At 38.6% G+C, this 22,102-nt stretch overlaps 1 protein-coding gene across 5 annotated transcripts in view; it reads left to right on the top strand.

Annotated features, from left to right (window-relative positions):
• Window positions 1-11,411, top strand: part of LOC149798523 (uncharacterized) — a 35,227-nt gene extending 23,816 nt beyond the window's left edge. For 4 of the 5 annotated variants that reach the window (XM_089957335.1, XM_089957334.1, XM_089957332.1 and 1 more), the window contains one exon: window positions 6,467-11,411. In XM_089957335.1, coding sequence (XP_089813461.1) covers window positions 6,467-6,687 — 221 coding nt within the window. In that variant the 3' untranslated portion in view covers window positions 6,688-11,411. The remainder of the gene's footprint in view (window positions 1-6,466) is intronic. The other variant, XR_016420977.1, reaches the window with a different exon arrangement.
• Window positions 11,412-22,102: the final 10,691 nt, after the last annotated feature.

The raw sequence follows: 22,102 nt of genomic DNA, 5'->3' as shown, positions 1-22,102 counted from the left end.
TTTACTATATTTAAAAAAAAAATAACATACATTATTTTAATACATAGATACATACCAGTGGTGTGGATAATTTTTTTAACAGCGATTAGATATTTAACAGAAGCCATTTTGCTCAACGCTGCACATGCCTCCCCTTCATCCTACCTTTGAAAGTTAACTCAAGTATCATTCCCTCCATGTTGTCTTTTATGCAAGTTTCAAAGTCATTATATAGCAATACAATTACCAACTAAAATCTGACAGTTCTTATTATTTTTATAAAATGTAGTCAGCTTCACATCACTCTGCTATATAAAGACCAATTATCATTGCAGTGACAGAACCATTTTAATTGAAGGGCAGATTAGTTGACTGTGAAATCAGACTTATTGTTCCTTGCTTTTGTTCTTCATTAGTACAAAGGACATTTTTACCAACACACTTTTTAATCTACAGGGCATATTTCATACATTCTTCCCAAAGTTATTTACAAAGGACAACTGTTTTCTCACTATCCATCTCTACCCATGAAATCAAATGGTTCATTCCCAAATTTGGTTAAAATGGGTTTCTCCTCCCTGATAAAGGTTACATTGTGTCATTTCCATAAATCCTTTGTCAGTTTCCCAAATGTTTGCTCAGATTATCATAAATAAATATGAGTTCAGTATATGTGTATTAGTTTGAGTTTAAACAAGTTTAAATTTTCAGAAATTTCCCATGTCAGAGTTGGACATTTTATAGGTAAGACTTCAGTCATGTTGGACATATCTGGCATATATAATGATTTTCAGAGATGTGATAAACATATATTGTATTTCTCCATGATAAGACAAGATGGCTGACCAACTAAATTTGTCTTTAACAATGATGATAGGCTCATTATCAGACAAGTATAACACTGTTGACTCTTTCCCGACATTTTGTAACAAATGCTGACTGGATTATCATAAGCATCAGCTTGTCATCAGAAGTACATACACGCATGCATAAATTTATAGACGCAGACATTGTTCATTTCACTCACTTTATAAATTATCAACCTATCAAGATCTTAAACCCTGAAGTCCTGGACCAAATTTAATTTCATTGTTTCGTGTTTTTTGGTTTATACTTTTTTAAATCTTAGCCTAAGAATGAGGTATGATTATATATAGTTATGCTCTCTCCTGTTAAAGGTATGATGAAATATGCCCCATTATTTCAAGGTATAATTACTTATTCTGAGTCATATTAAAGGTATGATGAATTATGCCCCCTTATTTAAAAGGTATTAGTTATGCCCCCTTTTATAAAAGCACATATTCATATGTTGACACATTCCTATATAAACTGTTGTGCCATATAATGCTGTTGTTTTTTCTCAAGTTTATACTTTGTTACTTTGCTTATTTTTATCTTGTTTCAATGCATTTATTTCATCTGTATTCATCTTACATGTTTTGATACAATATATAAATTTCAGTCAGTGTTTAAAAAGACATCTGTGATAACTCTGGACCACTTGCTGGCCTCACACTAAAGCCAGTAACTATCAACATGTTGAGATCAACATGCTGAGATCATTAGCTGGTCATAAGATAATACCATTAGCTGATCATATGATGATACCATTAGCCAATCATATGCTGAGATAGCTGATCATATGCTGAGATAGCCGATCATATGCTGAGATAGCTGATCATATGCTGAGATTAGCCGATCATATGCTGAGATTAGCCAATCATATGCTGATGCCATTAGCTGACCATATGCCAAGATCTTTAGCAGTCCTTATGCTGAGATCATTAGCTGGCCATATGCTGAGACTATTAGCCGATCATATGCTAAGACCAATAGCCGATCATATGATGATACCTTTAGCCGATCATATGATGATGCCATTAGCTAGCCATATGCTGGGACCATTAGCTGGCCATACACTGAGATTATTTAAGCTGGCCATATGCTGAAACCATTAGCTGGCCATATACTGAGACCATTAGCTGGCCATATGCTGGGACCATTAGCTGGCCATATACTGAGACCATTAGCTGGTTATATGCTGGGACCATTAGCTGGCCATATACTGATACCATTAGCTGGCCATATCCTGAGACCATTAGCTGGTTATATGCTGGGACCATTAGCTGGCCATATACTGATACCATTAGCTGGCCATATGCTGATACTATTAGCTGGCCATATACTGAGACCATTAGCTGGTTATATGCTGGGACCATTAGCTGGTCATATACTGAGACCATTAGCTGGTTATATGCTGTGGGACCATTAGCTGGCCATATACTGAGACCATTAGCTGGCCATATGGTGAGACCATTAGCTGGCCATATACTGAGACCATTAGCTGGCCATATGCTGAGACCATTAGCTGGCCATATGCTGAGATTACTTAAGCTGGCCATATGCTGATACCATTAGCTGGCCATATACTGAGACCATTAGCTGGTTATATGTTGGGACCATTAGCTGTCCATATACTGAGACCATTAGCTGGTTATATGCTGGGACCATTAGCTGTCCATATACTGAGACCATTAGCTGGCCATATACTGAGACCATTAGCTGGTTATATGCTGGGACCATTAGCTGGCCATATACTGAGACCATTAGCTGGCCATATGGTGAGACTATTAGCTGGCCATATGCTGAGACCATTAGCTGGCCATACGCTGAGATTATTTAAGCTGCCGATATGCTGAGACCATTAGCTGGCCATATACTGAGACCATTAGCTGGCCATAAGCTGAGACCATTAGCCGATCATATGCTGAGACCAATAGCCGATTATATGATGATACCATTAGCTGATCATATGATGATGCCATTAGCTAGCCATATGTTGGGACCATTAGCTGGCCATATGCTGAGATTATTTAAGCTGGCCATATGCCGAGACCATTAGCTTGTCATATACTGAGACCGTTAGCTGGCCATATGCTGGGACCATTAGCTGGCCATATCCTGGGACCATTAGCTGGCTGTATACTGAAACCATTAGCTGGCCATATACTGATACCATTAGCTGGCCATATCCTGAGACCATTAGCTGGTTATATGCTGGGACCATTAGCTGGCCATATACTGAGACCATTAGCTGGTTATATGCTGGGACCATTAGCTGGCCATATACTGAGACCATTAGCTGGCCATATGGTGAGACAATTAGCTGGCCATATACTGAGACCATTAGCTGGCCATATGCTGAGACCATTAGCTGGCCATACGCTGAGATTATTTAAGCTGGCCATATGTTGAGACCATTAGCCGATCATATGCTGAGACCAATAGTCGATTATATGATGATACCGTTAGCTGATCATATGATGATGCCATTAGCTAGCCATATGCTGGGACCATTAGCTGGCCATATGCTGAGATTATTTAAGCTGGCCATATGCTGAGACCATTAGCTGGCCATATACTGAGACCATTAGCTGGCCATATGCTGGGACCATTAGCTGGCCATATACTGAGACCATTAGCTGGCCATATACTGAGACCATCAGCTGGCCATATACTGATACCATTAGCTGGCCATATACTGAGACCATTAGCTGGCCATATGCTGAGATTATTTAAGCTGGCCATATACTGAAACCATTAGCTGGCCATATGCTGATACCATGAGCTGGCCATATATTGATACCATTAGCTGGCCATATACTGAGACCATTAGCTGGCCATATGCTGGGACCATTAGCTGGCCATATACTGAGACCATTAGCTGGCCATATATTGAGACCATCAGCTGGCCAAATACTGATACCATTAGCTGGCCATATACTGAGACCATTAGCTGGCCATATACTGGGACCATTAGCTGGCCATATACTGAGACCATTAGCTGGTTATATGCTGGGACCATTAGCTGGCCATATCCTGGGACCATTAGCTGGCCATATACTGAAACCATTAGCTGGCCATATACTGATACCATTAGCTGGCCATATATTGATACCATTAGCTGGCCATATACTGAGACCATTAGCTGGCGATATACTGATACCATTAGCTGGCGATATACTGAGGCCATTAGCTGGCCATATGCTGGGACCATTAGTTGGCCATATACTGAGACCATTAGCTGGCCATATGCTGGGACCATTAGCTGGCCATATACTGAGACCATTAACTGGCCATATACTGAGACCATTAGCTGGCCATATGCTTAGACCATTAGCTGGCCATACGCTGAGATTATTTAAGCTGGCCATATGCTGAGACCATTAGCTGGCCATATACTGAGACCATTAGCTGGCCATATGCTGAAACCATTAGCCAATCATATGCTGAGACCAATACCCGATTATATGATGATACCATTAGCCGATCTTATGAAGATGCCATTAGCTAGCCATATGCTGGGACCATTAGCTGGCCATACTCTGAGATTATTTAAGCTGGCCATATGCTATGACCATTAGCTGGCCATATACTGAGACCATTAGCTGGCCATATGCTGGGACCATTAGCTGGCCATATACTGAGACCATTAGCTGGCCATATACTGATACCATTAGCTGGCCATATATTGATACTATTAGCTGGCCATATACTGAGACCATTAGCTGGCCATATACTGAGACCATTAGCTGGTGATATCCTGAGACCATTAGCTGGCCATATGCTGAGACCATTAGCTGGCCATATGCTGATGCCATTAGCTGGCCATATACTGAGACCATTAGCTGGCCATATACTGAGATTATTTCAGCTGGCCATATACTGAGATTGTTTAAGCTGGCCATATACTGAGACCATTAGCTGGCCATATCCTGATACCATTAGCTGGCCATATACTGAGACCATTAGCTGGCCATATACTGATACCATTAGCTGGCCATATACTGAGACCATTAGCTGGCCATATACTGAGACCATTAGCTGGCCATATACTGAGACCATTAGCTGGCCATATACTGAGACCATTGGCTGGCCATATATTGATACCATTAGCTGGCCATATACTGAGACCATTAGCTGGCGATATACTGATACCATTAGCTGGCGATATACTGAGGCCATTAGCTGGCCATATGCTGGAACCATTAGCCGGCCATATACTGAGACCATTAGCTGGCCATATACTGAGACCATTAGCTGGCCATATGCTGATGCCATTAACTGGCCATATACTGAGACCATTATCTGGCCACATGCTGAGATTATTTAAGCTGGCCATATGCTGAGATTATTTAAGCTGGCCATATACTGAGACCATTAGCTGGCCATATCCTGATGCCATTAGCTGGCCATATACTGAGACCATTAGCTGGCCATATACTGAGACCATTAGCTTGCCATATACTGATACCATTAGCTGACCATATACTGAGACCATTAGCTGGCCATATACTGAGACCATTAGCTGGCCATATACTGAGACCATTGGCTGGCCAGATATTGATACCATTAGCTGACCATATACTGAGACCATTAGCTGGCCATATGTTGAAACCATTAGCTGGCCATATGCTGGGACCATTAGCTGGCCATATAATGAGACTTTTAGCTGGCCATACACTGAGACCATTAGCTGGCCATATACTGAGACCATTAGCTGGCCATATGCTGGGACCATTAGCTGGCCATATGCTGATGCCATTAGCTGGCCACATGCTGAGATTATTTAAGCTGGCCATATACTGAGACCATTAGCTGGCCATATACTGAGACCATTAGCTGGCCATATACTGAGATTATTTAAGTTATTTGGAACCAAAACAAAGAATACAAAATTTGTAAAAAAGACAAAAAATAAAATATTTGGAACCAAAACAAAGAATAAAAAAAGAATAAAAAATTTGGAACCAAAACAAAAAATCAAAAATTTGGAACCAAAACAATACTTGTGAGCAAGAGGAATTAGGTTTTGTATGCTTAGATAATAACAGGTTTCAATTTATATTGTATACAATTCATCATGGGATCGTTTTTGGCAGGCTTCTCTAATCTTCGTGTTAGCGTGTTATTGTTTTTTAAACATCAGTGTAGCACATTCATTTATGTTGTAATATACAGGCTGCATAGTACGTTCCTTGTTATTTTTAGCTTTTTATTTCTTCACATTTTATTGTTAAGGAAATTATTTCCTTTGATTTACTTTACAATAGTCTGATAAATCTGAAAATGAATGTGTGCTATAGATAAATTGTTTCCTGCTTGTTCTGGTATATAAATGAATGTCCAGTGACAACTGGTCAGTTGTTTCATATGTATGTATATTTATATAAAAATGACAACTTGTCAGTCATGCTTGCTGTAAATATATTTAAATAAAAATGTTAGATTTTTTTAAATATGATGAATAAAAATCATCAGTATGCACAATTGACTGTGTTCTCAGAAAAGACATATATGTATGTAGGTGGATAGATAGATAAAAAGAATAAGTTAGACTTAATTACATGTGGGTAGATAGAGCGATATAGATTACAGACAGACACTTTAAAGCATTATCAGCGAAATTTATGTTTCATTTCAGAAATGAATCCTGGATCAGGCAATCCAGAACCATCTCGATCTTTAACCCTACTCATTGTCTTGATCCCAGCTTCAGTGGGTCTGATCATGCTCATTAGCACCATCCTTGTCGTTTGCTGGGGTTTCAAGAAGGGCTTCTTCCGAAATATCCCAAAGTCCTACAGGTTCTTAGAAAACCAACCCGTCACCTACAGCACTGAGGCAGAAAAAGTTAATATTTGATATTTATTGGAACTGAATTAGGCATAGAATTTTTAAGAATGTAATGGATAGTATGCATTGGGACAAACTTTGTCTATATTAAATATTGATGGTTTTATATTTACTAGTAATGGATAGTATGCATGGGACAAACTTTGTCTTTATTACATATTGATGGTTTTATATTTACTAGTAATGGATAGTATGCATGGGACAAAATTTGTCTATATTAAATATTGATGGTTTTATATTTACTAGTAATGGATAGTATGCATGGGACAAACTTTGTCTATATTTAATATTGATGGTTTTATATTTACTAGTAATGGATAGTATGCATGGGACAAACTTTGTCTATATTAAATATTGATGGTTTTATATTTGCTAGTAATGGAAAGTATGCATAGACAAACTTTGTCTTTATTAAATATTGATGGTTTTATATTTACTAGTAATGGAAAGTATACATGGGACAAACTTTGTCTATATTAAATATTGATGGTTTTATATTTACTAGTAATGGAAAGTATGCATGGGACAAACTTTGTCTTTATTAAATATTGATGGTTTTATATTTACTAGTAATGGAAAGTATACATGGGACAAACTTTGTCTTTATTAAATATTGATGGTTTTATATTTACTAGTAATGGATAGTATACATGGGACAAACTTTGTCTTTATTAAATATTGATGGTTTTATATTTACTAGTAATGGATAGTATGCATAGACAAACTTTGTCTTTATTAAATATTGATGGTTTTATATTTACTAGTAATGGATAGTATACGTGGGACAAACTTTGTCTGTATTAAATATTGTTATGGTTTTATATTTACTAGTAATGGAAAGTATGCATGGGACAAACTTTGTATTAAATATTGATGGTTTTATATTTACTAGTAATGGATAGTATGCATGGGACAAAATTTGTCTTTGTTAAATATTGATGGTTTTATATTTACTAGTAATGGATAGTATGCATGGGACAAACTTTGTCTTTATTAAATATTGATGGTTTCATATTTACTAGTAATGGATAGTATGCATGGGACAAACTTTGTCTTTATTAAATATTGATGGTTTTATATTTACTAGTAATGGATAGTATACATGGGACAAACTTTGTCTTTATTAAATATTGATGGTTTTATATTTAATAGAGTGAAAGTTATATTTAAAGATACACAAGTATTAGCTTTTCAAAACCTTGAAAGTTCCAATATATTTAATTCATTGTTTTGATTGGAAAGAAAGAAACTTTTTAAAATAATGGTAGCAGAGGCTAGAAACAAAGGTCAATTTGTGTGAAGCAGAAATATTCTTTTTATGCTGAGCAAATATGTAATAACTTTTTATGGTCAGATATATTTTGTATTTGTCATTTTTAAGCAGAAACAGATTTCAAGGGATAAGGAAGTCCATGTATTGTGAAGTATCAGTGCATAGATTTGATTTCCTTTCAAAGAAAAATGGTTGTAGATTAAATGTAGCCTACATCTCATGCAAATAAAACAATTAAGTATCACTGACAGAAAATAGTACCTTGTTTGTTTCTGGGTTTTTTTAAGCATAGCACAAATCCAAAACTGAAGCTGAGTACATTTAAAAATGTCATTCATTGGAAGATATGTATGTTACTTTAGAATAATGATGTGGATTTTTTCAAATGAAGTATAAAATGCTGCTTCTAGTACGTATGTACTTTTCAAGAGGTTGTAACTTCAGTAAAGTAATTCACAACATTGTATGTGTCTCTGAAATATCAACAAACTAGAATGAAAAATTCTGAATATATATATATATATATATATATATATATATATATATATATATATATATATATTTATATTTAAATTCAGAATAGTTGTAATTAACCTTAAACAAGATAGTGGATTGCTCCATCTGCCGAATCACATAACATGGCGACCTGCTAACCCCCAACAAGCATTCCATATTTAGCAAAGAAATATGTTTCAGTTTCAGTGGTACGCTTATTGAAATTGATACTTACTATTATCAAAAATGTAAAAGAGCCAAGTTGCATAAGTAATACTGCAAGGGACAATAGTTACATTTGTATTTCAGGTTCGTATAGTGATAAGGTACATGTTTTATTCCAGTAAATCACGAAAATCATTTACAAAGCTGGTTAAGAGCATATAAAAGGAAATTCATTCCAAAAGATGTGCATATATTTATTATGTTGTGTTATGTTTCTTAATTTTAGCAGACTTTTTTATGCTGCCTTAGAGGTAAATGAATTAAAAATGTATAACAAAATTGTAAAGTTTCAGTTAAGAAGAATACTGTTGTACGTGATAATTTTCAAAGTCTATTCCATTTGTGTGATGTAATTTTGAGGAGTGTTATATGTTGATATAAACATGTAAATACATGTTTAATATGTTGGAAGATAAATATCTGAAACAATTGTTTTAGTATTTCTTTATTATTAATTACAGTTTTCATCCCCCACGCCTCCTGAAAGTGTTACTCAAATGTCTGAAAGATCAAAATGATGAAACATTATTTTTTGGACAAACCAACATTAAAGTATAAGTTTTCGAACTTCTGCAGAATCTGAGGTCCAGTGCTTTCTGCAGAAGACAAAAATACACAACAAACTTAAGTTTGGAGTTGTCCACTCATATTATAGAAAATTGTTTTAGATTTTTTCAATTTTTTTCTTATTTTCTTCAAATCATCAACATGTTTTTCTACACTTTTTTGTGCATATAAATATATGGTGAATACCAATGTGTCCAAGTTCAGCTGATCATGTGGGCAACAACTATTGTAAACATCATATAGGTCATGCCTGTGCTTTTAGTCATCTTAAATAAAGTACAAATTATTGTTTTAAAATTTAATACTAATTTTGTATAACCAAAGTACATTCAATCCTGATTATTGAATGCTCTGCACCTTAACCCATTAAGAAACTTCTAAATAAAAATTATCAATCACTATAGACTTTTACAATGTTGGTCCATGTACTATACTGGGTTGAGTCTATCATCATGATATAGGGTAGTAGAGATTTCTTTATGAACATGTGTAGCTTTCATCATGACTTCATAATGCATGACATTCAGTCTGGATTGTACTGGATCACACCTTTATGAGGATCTCGTCCAAAAATGTCCACTTACTTTAAGATTGATTTTGCCAAATTGATGAACCAGTCCAGACTTTGTAAATATTTATAATGGTAATAATCCGCTTGTTAGAGGAAATTGATGGAAGTAAGTGATGCCTGAAGGTGTGTTAAATTTATGCTCACTGATTGGTTAATCAGACAGCATGGTTTACGAGTGGCAGTAGGTCAGTTTGACAGGTTGTCTCCCTTACACACTTTGAACATCACAAGGCTTTCAGTAAAAATTACTGTCAAAATTCTTTGATGCAGATAGTGTAGATTCAGTTGCAGTAAGAATCAGGACACAAGGGACTTTGCAGATCTGAATGAAACTAAGATTGACATCATCTGGTTTCATAAATAATTATTATAAGTCTTGTTAGTATGAAAAAGAAATACTTTATAACATGTTGATTCTGTACCGGTCATTGATTGGCACCATTTTAGCCAACTGAAACTGCTGTAAGACAATTCCAGCATTATCCACCAATCAGAACATGAGACAATACATTAATTCTGCGCTGTTATATCAGTGTATCACTTCAGCCAATCAGGTGTTCTTGTTTGGATTTTAAAATGGTGGAAATGGCTACCCAGCTTAATACTGTTGTATAATTTATTTTCATTGGGCTCAATTTTCGTGGTTTTGTATATAAAAGGCATTTTCATGGGTACATAAATTTATGGTTTTGCCTGTCAAAGTTGACATATTAGTAGGTATTTAATTTCATGGTTTAACGTCTACAAATACCCAAAATAAAGAATGCAAAAGAATAAAACTATGCCGATGCAAATTGCAGTCACTTTAATGTTTAAACAATACTACCACCTGTATGAGCACAAATCAAAGACCTGGCAAGTTCAGTACTTACACCGTGTTTTAAACCAAGTGAATAACATCAGTCAAAGCCCACACAGCTAAGAACACTAAAACAATACTCCCATCTCTATGAGCACAAATAAAACACCTGTCAAGATTAAACACTTTCGCCATGTTTTCATTTGAGTACTCAACATCAAAGGAAGCTGACGCAGCCAACAGCACTAGGCCAATCGGTTAATAAAGAAGAATTAACATCACTTCCACAAGTGGTATGCTAAACAGGTCATGGATGCCATTACGGATAAAGATGTTACTGGTGATGATCAGTGCACAGTATTAGTAAACCTTGCAACCTCATTAGTCAAGCCAATTCATGCTGAATGGATAATTGCAGCTCATGCAACAATGAGTGAAAGATCGGACCTAATTATCAGTGGTTTTGAGAAAGCTGGACTTGTTTAATTTAGCAATTTGGGGATTATTTACCTAAGAAGCATTTGTGAGTACCATGAGACTTGATTGACACGATGTTAATACAGTGGCTTTGTCCAAAATTCTGTGAAGTGTGAGATTTAATACTCTGCTGTCATTAGTGTATATACATAGTGTTTTATTAATAGTTTTTCAAGAAATAATTATAGTATTTTTACAGGATTATTGTTCTTTTGGATTAAAATGCATGGATAAAATGAAATGTGCTTTCAGAAGGATTTAAATGTTTCAGCAATTGTACTCGAATGAAGGATTGATTTGTATAAGTATTAAATTTAATTTTCATATACTGTTATTTTTTAGGTTTTTCTTCTTTAAATTTCTGTATTACTATTACCGTATTTGAATATCTTATGCTGTTTCTCTATTTTCTCTCTATCCTTACTTACCTCACATATCGACTGAAGGCAGTGAGTGTAAAAATTACAGCTATCGGATACCTTATCAAACGTGTGCATTGAAACAATATAAAATGATTTATAAAAATTCTTTTTTCAAAAGTTCAAAAATAAAACAAAACCTTGTAAAAGCTAATATTTAATTACCAGATTAAAATATTGACCTTGATTTATCAAATACTCATAGCTGTGTTATGTCTCTAGGAATGAAACACTGTAAGAAAATGGGGGGGGTGGTATCATCTATGTGGCTCATTTTTCATTGGGGATTTAAATTTGTAGTTTGAAGCAACAACAAAAACCATGAAAATTTGTCCCCCACAAAAATTGATACTACAGTATACTTGAAATGGAGCAAATTAACTTCTTGTGACATAAAATTATTATTGTCACATGCCAGGACATGTGATATTGTATATATATTCAGACACGGACAGTACTCCTTGGTTTGCATACATGTACAGTACTCAGTTTTCATAAATGTACAGTACTCCTTGGTTTTCAGACATGTACATTACTCAGTTTTCATAAATGTACATTACTCACTGGTTTTCAGACATGTACAGTACTCAGTTTTCATAAATGTACAGTATTCCTTGGTTTTCAGACATTTACAGTACTCCTTGGTTTTCAGACATTTACTATACTCATTGGTTTTCTGACATTTTTTTTACCACAGTTATTTGTGATAAAGTTATTTAACAAATTCTGTTATCTTTATGTCAGTCAGTTGTATTACAATCAATGCACTTCATGCTCAATAAACATGAAAATTACTACAGTTCTCTATCTCATAAAAAATTCTGAATCCTGTTGAGGCAGGTTGGAAAAGCTGTACTAGTATATTTATCCACATTTGCCTTTCCTCTGAGCTCCAAGTCCCTCCTTTCAGTCTTTCAAAGGCCTTCCTTTTTGCCTCACTACATATCACTGTGACTGTTGACCTTGAGTAGGCAGCTACACCTTACCTTCTCTGGTAACTCATTTCTAGTGGATCAGGTATCCAAGCAGATATGCTGAACACTGGGTGTGCAGGCAGATGGCAAGAGCCATGTTGACAGTTCATGGTATCAATTTCGATGCTGTAGGATGGCCATCATCTGTATCCAGACTTGTCTCTAGATATCTTAACAATGTGGTGCCACTGGATTTAGACAAGCCTGAGAGTGACTGTGCAAACTAAATCCTACTCACATGCAATTTATGACACTATTTCCCTCCCCACCAGATTTCTTAAAGTCCAGTGGCAATGTGGATACACTGGGAGTTGTAGCTGCAATAGAACTGAGCAGCCCTTTTTAGGATCACACTGCTTGCCTACATACCATGAGGAAGAGGCTCAAAAGGTGCTCAAAACATTGGCTGCTTCACCTTCACAATGGTCAATATACCCTGACTGAAAGGAATCCCATCTTTGCTGTTTAAAGCCTAGCAAGAAGACAGAAGTGACACAACAACATCACCAGGTAAACCAGAGAGTAGAGCAGCTCTTGTGGGTAAAGAACTGGCCAGATTCAACATCTGAACATGGTTCCTGAGCAAGGCTCACCTAGCTGGGGAATTACAACTCATCAAAATAGGAGCTGGCTACACTTTCTCCTGGTGTGGTAAAAACATCATGATTGGTTTGATGAGAATGATGCTGCCATGCAGAGACTTCTAAATGAGAAACATCTGCTGCAGAATGCCTGCTAAGATGACAGCATGCCATCATCTAAGGAGGCAACATTCAACAACATGAAGAGGACTATACAATAAAAAATAAAATCAGAGAGTTGCAAGACTCATGACTGAGCAATAAGGCAGATGAGATTCAGTTCTATGCAGATGTGAAGAAATTCTATCATGCTCTGAAGACAATATGGGCCACAGTCATAAGGAACATATCCAGTACTGAGTGCTGATTTCGCTACGCTGCTCCTTGACAAAGAAAATATGCTTCAAATATGGGCAAAGTACTTCAACAGTATCCTCAGTTAACAGTCCTCAGTCAACATGTATATATCAGCGAGGAGACAATTGACTGCCTCAAGTGGAAATCAACATAACGCTGACTGAAACTGCGAGGCGGTTGACCTGCTGTCAAATGGTAAAATACCTGGAGCAGATGTCCTCAAAGCTGGAGGCTCGCACATGGCTCAGAAACTTACTGAACTCTTTCAGTCAATGTGGATTCTGGGAGCTATACCACAGGAGTACAACGATATACCTATTGTCCACTTGTACAAGCAGAAAAGCAACAAACGATCTGGTGACAACCATCGGGGCATCTTCTTGCTGTCAATAGTCGGCAAAATACTTACCAGAATTCTGCTGAATCGTCATGTGCATCACATCGATCAAAAACCCTGCCTGCCAGAGACAGTGTGGCTTCAGCAAAGGATGGGGGACATTTTTCTCCTTAGTGCAATAACTATATATGCTGCTCTTTGAATTTACCAACATTTTTTGTTACTGGTGTTACTTACTGAGTAGATTACTTTTATCGCAGGGAGAACCAGACAAATCAAAATTTATTTTTCATCGCGAACATTTTCTAATAAACATTGGAAAGGATTACCAGAAAAATTTATCGTATTTTGAGAGGCGGTATATTTGCTATATTTTTTTGTTATATTTGCCATCTCAATTATAATTGTTTGCCATACGATACATCATGAATAATACATGCCACATTAAACATATGCTGTCATTTTTTTTTACGTTCACCCTCCTTTGGCTAGGCTTAATTTTTACCAGGCAGCTCTAGATAGACTTGCCGCGGAGTGGATTATATATGCGGTGCATAGTATGCATTTTTCAAACGCCAAGCAGAATCCAGCCAGAGCTCTCGTGTTGGAAGGTATCCATTTTGTCTCTTGGCAAGTTGAAAACACTTTTGAGGTCTATTTTGTTGTCAAAAATACGTTCTAGACACAAGGCTGATGCCAACAGAAAACTATGCCACGATGCAAACGCAGTTCATTTGATAAAATCTTACAGCCAAATCTGCCGCCTTAACCATAATGTCATATGGCATTAGCTTGCACGGTTTCATAAATGTTTTATTATAGCCACAAGGGCTAGCCCTTCAGAATGAAGCTCATGTTTGTGTTCATTACTTACAAGGCAGATTAAATCTCTAATTATTCCTGGCGCCGCCAGAGGGATATTTTTCATGATGATGGTAACTCTTTGACGCATCATCAAATTGCTGTCATATAAGAAAAACTTGGCCACGAGATCGCAGCTCAAACCGCTGATTTTCTGTCAGCAAGACATGGCTTAAAAACTTCATGTGTTCTAGCCATGGATTCTGCAGTATATCAACGTTTCCAATGGGCGACACCCCAGTAAGATCAAGGGGAAATTTTTCATCAGGATATCTATGTAATGTCTCGATGGCATCAATTATTATTTATTTTCACTCCAAGTAGAAGTTTGTGACATAAATAATAGTACTTGAAATAATGTATAACATTCATAAAAATGTACGACTCATCTGAGAACGAAGATGCCATAGTTCGCGACTACGACGTATACAATATTGCTGAAAACGCCTGCCTGCATTACAAGACAGCAGGGGTACAGTAGAAAGTACCACACCAGAAAAAGCTGGCGAGATTGCTTTTGGAAAGTGCTTTGGTAACATAAATAAAAGGATTATGTACCCGAATGGAGTTACAAAATGATTACTGTTTTCAGAAGAGATTAATTATCTTCATTTTTGTGTACATGGTAGGAGATGCCTGGCCTGCTTCAAAGTTTGAAACCGATTTCAACCAATACTTTGGACGATTTCAATCAATAGTTTCGGCGATAGTCCCCCATGGAAGAAAAATCACAGAGAACGAGACATTGTGACAGTTGCTAATGATTACCTTTTTCGTAAGAGAGGAATTATTTTCATTTTAGGATAAATGATGGGAGGTTTCGAAACACGATGTGATAACGTAAATGCAAAGATTAAGTGAGGTTTAGATTGGCGTGTTTGCTGCTGTTGATTGACATTTTCGTATGTCGGCAGATATTTTCTTGGTCTTCGAATTGCAGTCGGTGCAGTCGTTCAATTTGACTTACGCGCGATGCTGCAATTGTATTTTTAAATGTGCGTGTCCAATCAAATCGCTGACGAGTCAGTGAAAAATCTTATCAAGACCGATAGAGTAACGCAGTTTTAGAGACTGATCGTCACAAATCCATGTGCGGATCCAGTGGGTCCTGATTACGTGTGCACGAAGAAGTTGAATCGGTTGTGATCCATGTCGCTTAAGCACCATGTGTGGATGTTTCTTAACCCGTGCGTGTCTATGCTGTTAAAAACCATTAGCATATTGGTGTAATAGCAGATAATTTTCAGAATATGTGTGTCATGTAAATGACATTTGTGTTTTTGTGCAAAATGAAGTTCCAAGTTTGTTTGTCTGGCATGACGTCATCGTAAACCATTAGGTTTATGATATCTCTGACGCGACAGTCGACCGACGTTGAGTCGTTGATGACCGTGATGAATTCAATGGGCTATATATCAGTCTCTGTGGCAATGTCCCCGCAAACACCATTGAAATCTTTGAAAACGTCGAACACCGCTAGATCACCACTAATGGTGCAATTGAGTACAATCTGAGCCACCGCATAATCAAGTTGAGTAACAACGGAGTTTTACCAGATCTGGACGGCCCTATGATGATCGCAAGAACCATGTTGGGTAAAGACGGATGGTGCTTAAAAGTCACGGGCGACTTTGTTGCGGAAAAGTCAATTATATCCATGGTGGAAACTATACAAACGTCAGACATGATTCCATACTGTGTTCTATGCCGCGCTGTGAGAGATGCATGGTGAAACACAATCGCGCACAGGTAATGACAGACGCGCTGTCACCGGGGCGTGCTCGATGTTTGGCCGAAAACAATAACGATTTATCATCGGACAGCACTCTGCTGGGTCACTAGTGACCCGCGGTGGTGACATCTAAGTGTCACTGGGCATGTTCCCAAGCATATCATGGGCCAAATATCCAGGTGAAAGGCATTTACCCTGATATAAATAGTGTGGATGTGGCACGCGGTTTATATTCGACTGGACACGCAAGTAAAGCTGGTTAAATATCCGTAAAACACACCGATACTGAGTGTTACCAGCATGACCTCCAGTACAGATAGGGTATTTTCCGCAAAGACATTGCTGACACGCAATTTATCCACACACTAAAGATGATCAAAGATCGTTGAATACGCGAACGACATGACCAGTGGCTAATAACCAGAGCTTTTTAAGCCATGATGGTCGTAAGTAGTATGGTATTGTAAGTAGTGAAAGGGGTGAGATTAGCGTCAATGGGAATTAACATTAAAAACACCCCCTGGGCAAGATTAGCGTCAATGGAAATTTAACATTAACCACCCTGGGCGAGATTAGCGTCAATGGAAATTTAACATGGGCAAAAAACCCTGGGTAAGATTAGCGTCAATGGAATTTAACATTGGAGAAAGGAAAAAAAAGGAAATATTGAGATTAGCGTCAAAGGCATTCGAACAATGGAAAAAAAAAATATCGATTCTAGGGACAAAGGCAATTGAACATTGGGAATAGAGTTTGGGTCTGTCTAGGGACAAGGGGAATTGAACATGGGAATAGAGTTTGGGTTTGTCTAGGGACAAAGGGGAATTGAACATGTTAGAAAAAAAAAAACTACTTTAGGGACAAGGGGAATTGAACATGGGATTTTTTTTTTTTTAAAATTTTTTATAAAGGGGTAGGCAATCGAAAGGCTATCTCTTGTTGAGAAATGTGGGTGGCCCTGAAAAGGGCCTTTGGTTTATGTTAATATTAATATTAACATAGACGGCATCTGTCACATCTTCTTCTTCTTAAACTCCTTCTAACTGCAGGTCCATACACAAGTACCTTCTTGAGGCATCCTTGTCTTTCTATGTAAACTCTTCTCATCCATAGACTAGTATCTGTCCTATCAACAACAGTCCACTTGGACCGGACATACATAAGCATGTCCGTCCTAAATATCATGGAAGACACAAGGGTGGATGATTCAACTGTGGTCCACATCGTGAGGCGACGAGAACAGGTGAATCAATGCAGTGAACTGTGCTTATTTATAGGTAGAGGAAGGATTGAAACGGATTGAGTCCATTCACCAATCCGAACACGCGTTACAAAATTCAGTCAGTCCGCATCCAATCCGAAGAGAGCAGTCTGTGACGTCATGTGGTCTATATAGATTCGCTAGCGCCTGTGTGCAGTCAATCTATGCGACAGTGATTCAACATGACGGAAACTCAGAAAACGATCCATTGGGGTGCACCAGCAGTGGAGACCGCCCAAGGGAACCCGGACTTACTTTCAGAAGAGGTACATTGGGATTTTGTGGATTTTCTTACCTCGCAAGAATTTGTTCCGGAACCTTCGTCTCATTCTTCATTACCGCAAGTGGAGAATTTTAGACAGAGACAGAAAGAAGAATTGGAGAAATTTATGCAACGACAAAAGGAAGCGGAACAAGCTTTTCTCCTACAGCAACAGCAACAGCAACAAGAAGAGGTAAGAAAAGAAACAACAAGAAGAAGAAGTAGCAGTAAAGAAACAAGAGGGTGAAAATCAAACGGCTACGGTACTGTTGTACATTTTAGCGGAGTTAAGAAGTCTGAAACAAATGTATCAGACTTCTTTATCACGACCGAAGAGAATATGACCTTCCCGAGCTAAACACGCCAACCCTGTGACCAAGCCTACCGTACCACCCTTAGTGATTTCAACCCAATCATCATCATCAGAAGTAGGCCTCGGCCGTGGCAAAGGCTTAAGGCAGTTAAAGTTGATTGCTTAAACTCACCCCTACACCAAAAAAGGCCCTTTTCAGGGCCACCCACTTCTCTCGAAAAGAGATAGCCTTTCAATTTGCCAATAACTCAAAAATCAACAAACAAAAAAAAACATTTTACCCTTATAGTACATGTCTGTGTATGAGTGCGTGAGTGTAGCTTCTTATTTTAAAATCAAAACTCAAAGACACTTACCTTATATAATTAATGTGTTCTTTTCTCCATAGTTACAATCCAATTCACAATTCACAACAGAACACTTTATAAATTACATTCACTTCTTCTGTTTCTTTTTTTTTACTCTCTCTTTTTTTTTAATTTCTTCACCGTCACAGTCTTTTCCTCCTCTTCCTCCTCACTTTCTTCCCTTCTTCTTTTCTTCTCCTGTTTCTTTTTCTTCACCTGGCTGCTTTCTTCATCTGAAGAATCTCTCTCTTCTTCTGAAGAATCCCTCTTTTCTTCCGACTCCTCTTGTTTCTTTTTTGGGCAATCTGGAGACCAATGTCCTTTTTCTTGACAATAATAACAGGTATCTTGATTTTTGTCTTTTCTAGCCCCGGTTTTTGTTCTTTTTTGACGGTCTGGACACTCTGAAGACCAATGCCCTTTCTTCTGACAGATATAGCAAGTATCTTGACTTTTATCTCGAAAGGAAGGAGAGTAGTCCGTCGGCTGGTCTGAAGAGAATTTTCTAATGACCCCTCGCAAAGCTCTGATGAAACGTTCCATCTGGGTAGTCTCTTCCATCGTTGTGCTCGGTTTGAGAGTGAAATGAATAGTGAAAGGACAAGACACACACCCTTTTTATATACGCTGGTTTGTCATGACTATAAATTAGTCTATGGTGTTTAAACTTGAGTCATTTGACGTTTTGCACTCAAGATGAAACGATCCTATTCATTCGAGAAGAAAGAATAAGAAGAAAGTAAGAGGCAGAAACGTGATCTATCGCCTCGTACCAGAGCTGAAGTCTTGGCGCAAATTCATGCCAGTGATTTTGAAGAGGACATGAGTGAACCAGAATCCGAACCCTCTAAACAAAGTTCACCACCCTTAGTTAACCCTGAAAAGTACTATTCCATTCGAGAGACGGAAAAGCGCTCCTCTAGAAAATTTAGAACCACGGCTTACATCTACACAGTGAAGTTTAAAGATTTCAAGTCCGACGTACCATTGGAGAAAGCAGAAGGGTTTATCACCGAGATGTGGGATTCTTTGCTCACCGCACTCAAGCGACAATGTCAACCCAAAGAAGACGATCGCTTGACACTATCCGTAGATAACGACAGCTTGAAATCCCCTGTTTGGATCGAGTTTAGCAGACCCGCAGAACTAACCCCTTCCAAAGTCATGGACAAGATTCAACACGTACAACAATCTAATGACCAGTTTGACATCACCGATGGTAAAGCCACACTGAAAATGGCCCACGTCTCTCCTCCTGAAGGGACCGGACAACGCAATAAGGTGTTATTGGTGAACGACCTTCGCAGCACCAAAAAGAGTCTCGTCCAAATTAACAACCCTCAAGACCAGATGTGCTTAGCCCGAGCCATCGTGGTGGGACGAACCTATGCCAACAAGAACGACACGGCAGAATGGAAGAGAACCTGGAAAACTATTCAACAATCGGGCCGAGCCAAACAACGAAACGAAGCAGAACTCCTGTTGAAACAAGCTGGCCTGTCCAAAGACACACCCTGTGGCATTCCTGAAATGCAAAAATTGCAAGATGTCCTAGCTCCACGCTACACCTTGAAAGTGCACCCTCAAGAAGTGCGTGGGCCTCTGTTGTTTCGAGGGAAAGACTTTAAGGACGGAAAATACATTCATGTCTATTATCACGATGACCATTTCGATACCATTACCACTATCACTGGATTCCTGGGATACAGTTATTACTGTGAGAAATGTGACTATGGCTATAACAATCGAGAGCAACACAAACATTGCGGATGGAAATGCTCAGGATGTTTGGCCTCTCCACCCTGTCTGAGCGAAGGACAAGAAAGAGTACAATGTCCTGCTTGTCTGCGCACGTTTGTCAGCCCTGCCTGTTACCAACAACGTCTGAAGACGCAAGGTTCACAGCAGAAATGTGCTTGTCAACTGCTGAGACTGTGCCCTACGTGTCGACAAGGCCTACGTACCAATAATGCCAAGGCACACGTATGTTCAGGAAAGAAAAAATGTCACATTTGTCACCACATCGTGGACTTGAAACACGAATGCTACGTGCAAAAATACCAACCCCCACCAGAGAAAGAGGACGGTTACAAGAAGAAAGGCAATTTCATCTTTTTCGATTTCGAATGCATGCAAGAGACTGGCATTCACATTCCTAATTTCTGCGTGGCTCATCGAGCGTGCGAGAAGTGCATTCAGGAACCTATCTTCAGTCATTGCCCTCACTGCAGCAAGATTCCCGGAGGGCGTGAAAAAATCTTTCGAGGACCGAACACGTTAGCCGATTTTGCCCAATGGGTCTTAGATCCCATCGACAAGACGTGGAGCCAAGAGGACATCGAACGTTACGGAGATTGTCATCGTCATGCCACAGTGTTGGCTCACAATTTCTCCGGACACGATGGACAGTTTCTTCTCAGATACTATACGGAACAAGGCACCGAACGTCCTAAAGTCACTTTGAACGGAGCCAAAATCATTTTCATGCAAGTGGGACAAGTGCAGTTTAAAGATTCGATGAGCTATTTGGCTATGCCTTTGAGTCGAATGCCTAAAACGTTTGGAATGACAGAAATGGCTAAAGGGTACTTTCCACACTTTTTCAATACGGAAGCCAATCAACACGCCGTTCTACCCCATTTGCCTGAGGCTCACTATTACGACCCCGACAACATGCGTACCGAACAACGAGAAGCTTTCTACGCTTGGTACCAGACTCACGCCTCCGACCCTTTCGACTTTCAGGAAGAAATGCTAAAGTATTGTCGTTCTGACGTGGACATTTTACGGCGTTGCTGTGGAAAATTTCGAGAACTGTTCATGGAACACGGAGGGGTCGATCCTTTGAAAGAAGCTTGCACCATTGCCAAAGCGTGTTCCTTAGTGTATCGACAACGATTCATGCCTGAAAACACCGTGGCTGTCATCAGTCCTCAAACGACCCACTATGTCAAACGTCAATACTCGGTCAAAGCCCTACGTTGGTTACATTACTTGTGCGACAAGGAAGACAAATGGATTCAGCATGCCCGCAACGGAGGAGGCGAAAAGACCATCGGAACGTATTCGGTCGATGGCTGGGACTTAGAAAACCCCAAGATCGTGTACGAGTTTAACGGCTGCTTATTTCACGGATGTCCCGTCTGTTACCCTGACCGTAGCACTAAAAATCAGTTTTTACAACGAACCATGGAAGACTTGTACCAGGACACTTGTCAGCGATGCCTAAAGTTAGAACAGCAAGGATACCAAGTGGTGGAAATGTGGGAACACGAGTATGATCACCGTATGAAAACCGATCCCGAGTTTAAACGTGCCGTGGAAAGTTACAAGCTGATGGACCCCCTGAACCCGAGGGATAGTTTGTACGAAGGAAGGACCAATGCCACCTGTATGCTGTACCAAGCCGACGAAGAGAAAGGAGAAGAAATCAAATACTTGGACGTGTGTTCGCTGTATCCTTAAGTGTGCAAATATTGTCCCTTTCCTGCAGGGCACCCACAATTGTTCACGGAACACATCGACCTGAAAAACATTCGACAATACGAAGGCTTGATCAAGTGCAAAGTTTTG

The sequence above is a fragment of the Sinohyriopsis cumingii genome, chromosome 5, assembly GCF_028554795.1.
Source record: "Sinohyriopsis cumingii isolate HCF-2022 chromosome 5, ASM2855479v2, whole genome shotgun sequence".
In the NCBI taxonomy this organism is placed as follows: domain Eukaryota; kingdom Metazoa; phylum Mollusca; class Bivalvia; order Unionida; family Unionidae; genus Sinohyriopsis; species Sinohyriopsis cumingii.
Note: the sequence above shows the minus strand (reverse complement) of the source record. Positions and strands in the feature narration are given on the sequence as shown.